General features: G+C 50.3%; 1 protein-coding gene across 1 annotated transcript; it reads left to right on the top strand.

The window, feature by feature from the left end:
- The first annotated feature begins 6,354 nt into the window (after positions 1 to 6,354).
- On the top strand, positions 6,355 to 8,520 carry LOC132320247 (olfactory receptor 5AP2-like). The gene is made up of 3 exons (XM_059832519.1): positions 6,355 to 6,624; positions 6,710 to 7,086; positions 8,511 to 8,520. Exons 1-3 carry the CDS (start codon positions 6,355 to 6,357, stop codon positions 8,518 to 8,520), a joined length of 657 nt encoding a protein of 218 aa, XP_059688502.1.

Genomic DNA, 8,520 nt, shown 5'->3' with positions numbered 1-8,520 from the left:
CAGGCCAAGTCTGCCTTTCCTACATTTTTTTTTCCTTTTTCCACTTTTGATCTTTTTGTCTTCAAATAAATGCAATTATTACTCCCCTTAGTGATCCTCCCATCTTGTGTGACCCAGAGAATTTGTATAAATAGTAAACCATTTCATTTAAGAAAATAAATGAACCTGCAGCAACTTCTTGGTGTACGATCCATCCTCAGCATAGCAGAATTGAATGGGAAACAGAAACACCTTTCTGGCTGCACCAGCTTGGGGCAGGCTGCTTTGTGCTGGGGGGATGAGGAGATCTTGAGGACCACAAGGACCAGGGCTCTTGTGCCAGCCTGGGGAGACGGGATGGCACAAAGGCGCTGCAGAGCTCTCAGGATATGCTGGAGAGGAGAACAGGGGACACAGGGTGTCACTGACCTCCTTGTCCTTGTGGCCTCCAACCTCTGGGGCTGACTCCTCTCTGCCCCCCAGGGGCTGCTGTGCCCTTCAGAGGGGCTGGGGCTCTGGGGTGAGTGGCCAGAGCTCTGCAGCACCCTGTGGCAAGTAGTGCTGTGGGGCCAGACCAGAGTGGGCTGGGCTGGAGAGAGGGCAGGGAAGGTAGGAGGTCTTGGAGGGAGCTGGGCTGAGCTGGAAAGTTCCTGCGAGAGAAAAACATCAGTGTACAGCTTGTACTGCATGACTGCGCAGGGTGAGGGCTCGCATCAGGGGGCTTGTGGTGCACAGACAGGGCTCCTGCATGGACCCACACTTGAATGGACCACAGGAAACATCCATGATGCTGCAAAATGCATGACCCTCCCAGAGTGAGGTCCCATAACTGCAGGGGAAGCGGGAAAGGTTTGTGAGATCCATGGGAGTGCAGGGAGAGAGCGGAGTGTGCCCACCCATGAGTGTGTTAAAGGCAGGAAGAAGGCCTGAAGTAGTGGCGGGGCTGAAGGGGGTGTCATGCTGAAGTGAAGCAGGTTGATTTTGGATTTTGAGGCAGCAGAAGAAGGAGGACATGCATTTCAGTGCTGGGATATTGTGCTGGTTTTGGCTGGGGAAGAGTTAACTTTCTTCATAGCAGCTAGCATGGAGCGATGGTGTTTGTCTTCCCAAGCAACTGTTATGCTTGATGGAGCCCTGCTTTCCTGGAGATGGCTGAACACCTGCCTACCAATGGGAAGGAGTGAATGAATTCCTTGTTTTGCTTTGCCTGCCTGCGTGGCTTTTGCTTTACCTGTTAAACTGTCTTTATCTCAACCCATGAGCTTTCTCACTTTTACTCTTCCGATTCTCTCCCCCATCCCACCTGGGGCTGTGTGGTGCTTAGTTGCCAGCTGGGGTTAAACCACGACAGTCCTTTTTGGTGCCCAAACAGGGGCTCAAAGGGTTCAAGATAACGACAGGTTTGATTGGAATGTGCTAGATCGAATTTATTATGGCTGTTATTGCTGTTCAGCTATTAATCGGCAGGCTCCTGGGCTTGCCATGGGGCTTGCTTGCCTCACTGTATATTAGAGTCTAGTGCTCGTTAATGGCTGCTTTTTGCTTTCGCTGCTCTCTGTACTGCCATACTGCTGATCATCTCCCTCTGCTGTGCCTGGGAACATGTTGATAACAGCAATGGCCATGCGCCTGGGCTGGCAGATGGCCAGGGCATCGCTGCTGGTTCTGTGCTGCTGTACTGGACAGGCTGGAAATCCAGTGTGAACTGGAGTCGAAGGGACTGTGACCTGTGGATGAGTCCACGTGGGAGCAGGACACCCCAAAGCATCTGTGTCCGTGAATAAGTCCATATCAGAGCAGGTACACCTCGAAGTGTCTGTGGCCGTGGTTATGTCTGTGCCGCAGCAGGTGTACCTCTGAAGGGATTGTGGCCCAAGCATAAGCCCATGCAGGAGAAGGTACACCTGGAAGCATCTGTGGCTGTGCATGAGGTCATGCTGGAGCACTTGAAAGTGTGAGGTCATGCTGGAGCACTTGAAAGTGTGAGGCCATGGAGGAGCCCACGAGAGAGCAGGTACACCCCTGGAGAGACTGCAGCCATGGGTAAGGTCATGTTGGAGCAGTTTTACTTCTGAAGGCCTTGTGACCCATGGATAAGGCCACGCTGGAACAGGTGCACCTCAAGGTGACTGTGGCTGTGGATAGCTCTGTGCCGCAGCAGGTATACCCCTGAAGAGACTGTGGCACACAGAATAAGTCTCCACTTGGAGCAGGTACACCCCTAAGGGACTGCAGTCTGTGGGTAAGTCCAAGACAGAGCAGGGGCAAGGGGAGGAGTTCATTGCAATGTTAAAATCTATGGTCTATTCCAAAGGGACCAGGGGTGGAGGTTGTAATAGAAAAACCTTTAAATTGTTGTAACCTGGGATCTGAGTTGCATGTTATAGGAATTCCTATAACAAGAACCCCTTGTTGCTCGCCAGGCTAGGAGCAAGGGGAGGAGTTCATTGCAATGCTAAACCCTAAAACCTGGCCCAAAGGGACCAGGGGAGGAGATTGTCATGGAAATACCTTTAAATTGCTGTAACCCATGATTGGAGTTGCATGTTAGAGGAATTACTGTAGCAGGAACCACCTGAACCAATGGAGGACAAGCCTTACAAGAAGCAGTGCAAGTGCAGCAGTGACCCGACCTGAGCTGGCTGTGGTGCCCAATAACTCCATGCAATACAACATCTCTCCTGTCCTGAGTGACCACCATAAGAGATGGAGCCCAAAGTCATGGACTAAATGAACTCAATGGACATTTTGTGGACATTTGTGGATATTTATGGACACTTTAAAGACATTTCACAGGAGTGATCCATAGACTAAGGGAATGATATCTGTGTACTATATCAAAGGATGGGTGTCGTGGTTTAGTCCCAGCTGGCAACTAAGCACCACACAGCCGCTCACTCCCTCCCCCGAGGTTGGATGGGGGAGAGAATAGGAAAAGTAAAAGCGAGAAAGGTTGTGGGTTGAGATAAAAACAGTTTAATAAGTGAAATGAAATAAAATAAAATAATAATGACAATAATAATAAAAATTGTAATGAAAAGGAAAATAACAACAACAAACAGGAAAGGCAAGTGATGCAAATGAAAACAATTGGTCACCACCCTCCGACCAATGCCCAGCCCAAGCAGCAGTCCCCCGGCCAGCTTTTCCCCTAATTTATATACTGAGAATGGCATCATATGGTATGGAATATCCCTTTGGTCAGTTGTGGTCAGCTGTCAGCCTTTGACTCCAGTTCATATTGAAGTTCTTGCACGTCTGGTACGGCAGCACTCAGCGGCGGTGTGACTTCGTTCAGGCCTCAATAGTCCACTGTTAACCGCCACTCTCCATTAGATTTTTGCACGGGCCATATGGGACTATTAAAGGGTGAATGAGTCTTACTGATCATTCCTTGACTTTCCAGTTGATGGATCAACTTATGGATGGGAACCAGGGAGTCTCGATTGGTGCGATATTGTTGCCGGTGCACTGTCATGGTAGCAATTGGCACCTGCTGTTCTTTAACTTGCAGCAACCCCACCACAGAAGGATCCTCTGAGAGACCAGGCAAGCTAGACAGCTCTTTAATTTCCTCCGTGCTCAAAGCAGCTATACCAAAAGCCCAGCGGTACCCTTTTGAGTCTCTGAAGTACCCTCTCCTGAGATAGTCTATGCCAAGGATGCATGGAGCCTCTGGACCAGTCACAATAGGGTGCTTTTGCCACTCATTCCCAGTTAGGCTTACTTCAGCCTCCAACACAGACAGTTCTTGGGATCCCCCTGTCACTCCAGAAATACAGATGGATTCTGCCCCCTTGTAATCTGATGGAATTAGAGTACACTGTGCACCGGTGTCCACTAGAGCTTTCTACTCCCGTGGGGCTGATGTGCCAGGCCATCGAATCCACACAGTCCAGTAAACCCGATTGTCCCTTTCCTCCGCCTGACCAAAGGCAGGGCCCCTCTACTCCTGGTCTGAGTCTTCATTACTTGGTTTTTGTAAGTGAAAACCCGAAGTTCCTTCCTTAGGATCAAAGGTACAGTCAGCCCTTCTACTCTGCCCAACAGACACTGGAGCAGTCATTTTTCTGGACGGATGCTTTTTGGCTGTTGTTTTCCCTTGCAGTTCCTGCACCCGAGCTTCTAGTCTCCAGGGAGGTTGACCATCCCACTTCCTCGTGTCCTCTCACTGCTCACGAAGGAAGAACCACAGTGGTGTGCGCCACCGGTACCCTTTCGCCTGAACAGGGAAAAGCTGACTCTTAATAGCTGAGGCTTTGGTTGGAGTGCATGAGGAAAACCTACCCTTCTCAGCTTGCTCAAACATGTTTTGGGTCAGTCTGTGTCTGTCCACAGCCGAGACACAAGCACACATGGAGGGAGCAAGACTATCTTCGTATTCTCGGAGTTGTCTGGCCAGTTCATCTCTAGTTGGTGCCTCAGTGTCTATCCAGTTCATTATCGCCAGGGTGTGGGTGTATGACGTCCCTGCATTTCGTACAAACTTTTGCCACATGGACCGTGTGCAATGGATTTCATCCGGGTCTTTGCATGTCTGGTCATTATAGATCACCTCCAACACGGCTAATTCTCTCAGATACTGGACGCCCCTCTCAATGTTGGTCCATTTCCTTCGAGAATTTGCAAGTTCTTCCTTGAAGGGATACCTGTCCTTCACACTTGACAGGAGTCGCCGCCAAAAACTGAGGACCCCTGCCTTTTTTCCAATACATTTGTCAATGGCCTTATCCTTAGCAAGGGATCCCAGCTGCTGGGCTTCCTTACCCTCTAATTCCTGACTCCTGGCCCCAATATCCCAGCATCAAAGCAACCAGCTGAGAATTAGCTCACCTGGTTGATGGCTAATATCTTTTCGCATATCTCACAGCTAACTCAGGGATAGGGAGCGGGAGGTTTCTGTCTCATTGATTGTCTCAGTCTCTTCCTCCTCCTGTTCTTGTGGCTGCTCTGCTGCAGAACAGGCTGCCTCTTCTGATTCTTTCTCCTGCTCCCTCTTAGGAGAAGCTTCTTCATCCCTTACTGAACGAGCTGACTTCCGCTTCCACTGTTTCTTTTTAGTTATAGGGGTGACTGATGCAGTGCCTGGTTTATTTCCCCTCTCTTCTTCCTGGGGGTGCTGCATAGTATCGAGCAGTGTTTGGTAGATACTGGCCAGGGCCCAGCACAGCGTGGTAAGTTGTGCCTCTCTGGAGTAGCCACAGCATTTTTTTTCAAACAGTCTGCTACTTCATCAGGATCCTGTAGTTGTTCAGGGGTGAAAGTCCAGATCATTGGAGGTGAGAAGTTCTCTAGATACCTGCCCATATTCTCCCACATGCCGTGCCACCCATGACCATACTCTCGCGGAGCCTGGCTCATATTCCTAAATTGCTTGTTGACCTTAGACAAAACTGAAGCAATATGTCTAAGGAATACCAACAGAGGTATTTTAACTACCCACGGATGTTCAAGGTACTGAGAAGCCATTGTAACGAGGGAGACAACATCACAGAAGGAGGAAGCAAGGGTGCCGTTCTGTATTTCTTCCACAAAACAACTCTCAGAGGAAGGAGCACAATTGTTAAATACATCCATGAGATGGTACCCGAAGTACAGTAATGGATTCAGCGCAGAGACCAAACACCAGATTACCCAGCTCAAGGTCAGTGTTTTAAAAACAAATCTCCCAGGCAAAACATCACTCATTACTGCAGAGCACAGCAAACTGAAAAAGCGCACAGCAATCTTTAACAAGTACAGCAAAGAAAAGATCATGGTGCAGATCAAATAAACTAATGTTGACCTGTAACTTTTAACAGATAGAAGTTCTGTTGAATCTGTTATTATCTCAAACCCTTCGTGCCCCACGATGGGCGCCAAAAAGAACTGTCATGGTTTAGTCTCAGCCAGCAACTAAGCACCACACAGCCGCCCGCTCACTCCCCCCAGGTGGGATGGGGGAGAGAATTGGAAGAGTAGAAGTAAGAAAACTCGTGGGTTGAGATAAAGGCAGTTTAATAGGTAGAGCAAAAGCCGCGCAAAGAAGCAAAGCAAAACAAGGAATTTATTCAACACTTCCCATCGGCAGGCAGGTGTTCAGCTACCAGTTCAGGTGCACCCCCAGCCTACTCGCTGGTGGGGTGGTATGAGGAGCAGAAAAGGCCTTGACTCTGTGTAAGCCCTGCTCAGCAGTAACTAAAACATCCCTGCTTTATCAACACTGTTTCCAGCACAAATCCAAAACACAGCCCCATACTAGCTGCTATGAAGAAAGTTAACTCTATCCCAGCCAAAACCAGCACACCCCTCCCTCCAGACACTGCTCTTCGTCCTCTTGCTCATCGCATCTACACTGCGACTGTCTTTGGGAACATCCTCATCGTTGTGCTGGTGATGGCAGATCAGCACCTGCACACCCCCATGTACTTCTTCCTGGGCAATCTCTCCTGCTTGGAGACCTGCTACAGCTCCACCATCCTGCCCTGGCTGCTGGCCAGCTTCCTGACTGGGGACAGCAGCATCTCTACTCACGGCTGCATGGCCCAGTTCTACTTCTTTTCTAGTTTTGCAGGTACTGAGTGTTACCTGCTGGCGGCCTTGTCCTATGATCGGTACTTGGCCATAGGCCAGCCTCTGCTCTACGCAAGCCTCATGACCTGGAAGGTGAGTCTCCAGTTGGCAGCTGGGCCTTGGCTGGGGGGGACTGCTGCTATTTGCAGCACTCACCTTCCTCTTATCTCAGTTGCAGTTCTGTGGCCCCAAGGCAATTGACCACTTCTTCTGTGATTTTAGTCCATTGCTGGAGCTCTCCTGCAGTGACACCAGGGTGCTTACACAGGTCGCTTTAACCTTTGGCTTCTTGGATGCGGGATTCCCTTTTCTGTTCACGCTGGCCTCCTACGTGTGCATCACAGCTGCCATCCTGAGGATACTGTCCCACATGGGCAGGCAAAAAGCCTTCTCCACTTGCTCCTCTCACCTTACTGTCGTCACTGTCTTCAATGGCACTCTCATCATCGTCTACATGCTGCCCAGAACAGCCCCCCTGAGGCAGCTCAACAAAGCCTTCTCCTTTTTCTGCACCATCCTCACGCCCCTGGTCAACCCCCTCATCTACAGCTTGAGGTCAGGGAGGCCCTCTGGAAGGTGCTCAGGAAAGCCAAGGCCTGCACCCAGAGCTCCTGGCAGGAGAGAGACAGTAGGGACAAACCACTTGCAGGTCTTTCACAAGGGCAAGCGCTGCAGCCTGGGTGCATCTCCAGAAGTGTGTGCCTCTGAGCCTGCTTCAAACTGGTATGGGGATGAGAGGAGAGCTCTCAGAAAGAAAGATTCTTGTATAGGAGAGACTGTGAAAAATGTAACGGGTTGGCTTTTCCCTTCATAATAAACGCGTTGGTGATCTTATCAACGTGAACCATTGAAATGACAAAGTACTCCTTTACTAAGAAAGTAGAAGAAGAGATTTGGGATGACATCTGAGTATCTTCCACAGACAAGTGTCGGGGCACATCTTTCCCTGCCACAGCTGTGCTCCTCTGGCTCCAGCTGCAGCTTTGTTCCTTTCTCTTCACCTTCTGTTAGGGAAACAGGGACAGCCCCCACCCTAGCTCCTTCACCCTTGGAGGGTCAGGCTTTCCTTCTCAGCCATATTTCTCCACCGGAAAGCCTTTACTCAGCCTTCCTCCAGAGCCTAGGGAGAGGAGTGGGCCTGGGGGCTGGATTCCCACAGATCTTGACTCCTTCGGTCCCCTTTGGGATGGGAGCCTTTGCCACCAGGGCACACAGCTGACTCCTCTTCAGCTTCCTCACCAAGAGCCCCATGGCCTCTTCTGCAAAGCTGTTCTCTGACCACTTGGCCCCTCTGGCTTTTTGCATGGGGCTTTTGGGTTTACTCCACCCCAATGTGCAGGACTCTGCCCCTGCCTTGGCTGGATTTCAGCATGCTCCTGAAAGTCCCATTCTGCAGCATGTCAAGATCCCCCTCAATAGCGAATCCAGAATCTCAAGCAGCAGCTAACAGAGACCAGAGCTCTTGGGTCTCTGGTAGATGGGCACTGAAGGATCCTCCCCTGGTTTAACCTAGGAGAGGCTCAAGAGAGAGTCTATAACCTTGTCACAAAGGGATAAAATGATCCTCGCTCTCCTGTAAAGAGCAAACTCCTTGTGGGATATTGAATGGGGTTTGTGGGAATTTATAAAGCTTGTTTGGGGGTGTTTGAAGAGGACTGTAGGAGCACACCAAGATTATGCTAGGTGGTTCAGAAGGGCCAAAGGCGGGGAACTGGAGGGATCCAGGTCACTCAGAGAGGAGACAGCATGGGAAACCACAGTGGAGGGCCAATGAAAGGGACCAGCCCCATGTCAACAAGTTGCTGGGTTAGCCTGGCACCTGATTCCTGCCTTGCTTGAAGGTGGGTGTGACATCGGATTTTTCCCAGTCATCAGAAACCTCCCTGTCATCGTGATCTTTCCACCCTGTTGGAGAACAATCCCACCTTGACATCGCCCAGCTTCCCTGGCAACCTTGAGTGCATCCCCTCTGCTCCCAGACACATGTGA

The sequence above is a fragment of the Gavia stellata genome, chromosome 34, assembly GCF_030936135.1.
Source record: "Gavia stellata isolate bGavSte3 chromosome 34, bGavSte3.hap2, whole genome shotgun sequence".
Taxonomy (NCBI): Eukaryota; Metazoa; Chordata; class Aves; order Gaviiformes; family Gaviidae; genus Gavia; species Gavia stellata.
This window is presented reverse-complemented; position numbering and strand designations above follow the sequence as displayed.

Bases quoted from the DNA above. Each gene is read 5' to 3' on its own strand.
- LOC132320247 (XM_059832519.1), top strand. From the start codon at position 6,355: ATGGCAGATCAGCACCTGCACACCCCCATGTACTTCTTCCTGGGCAAT. The intron at 6,625-6,709 runs GTGAGTCTCCAG...TCTCAGTTGCAG, and splicing joins CAAGCCTCATGACCTGGAAG to TTCTGTGGCCCCAAGGCAAT.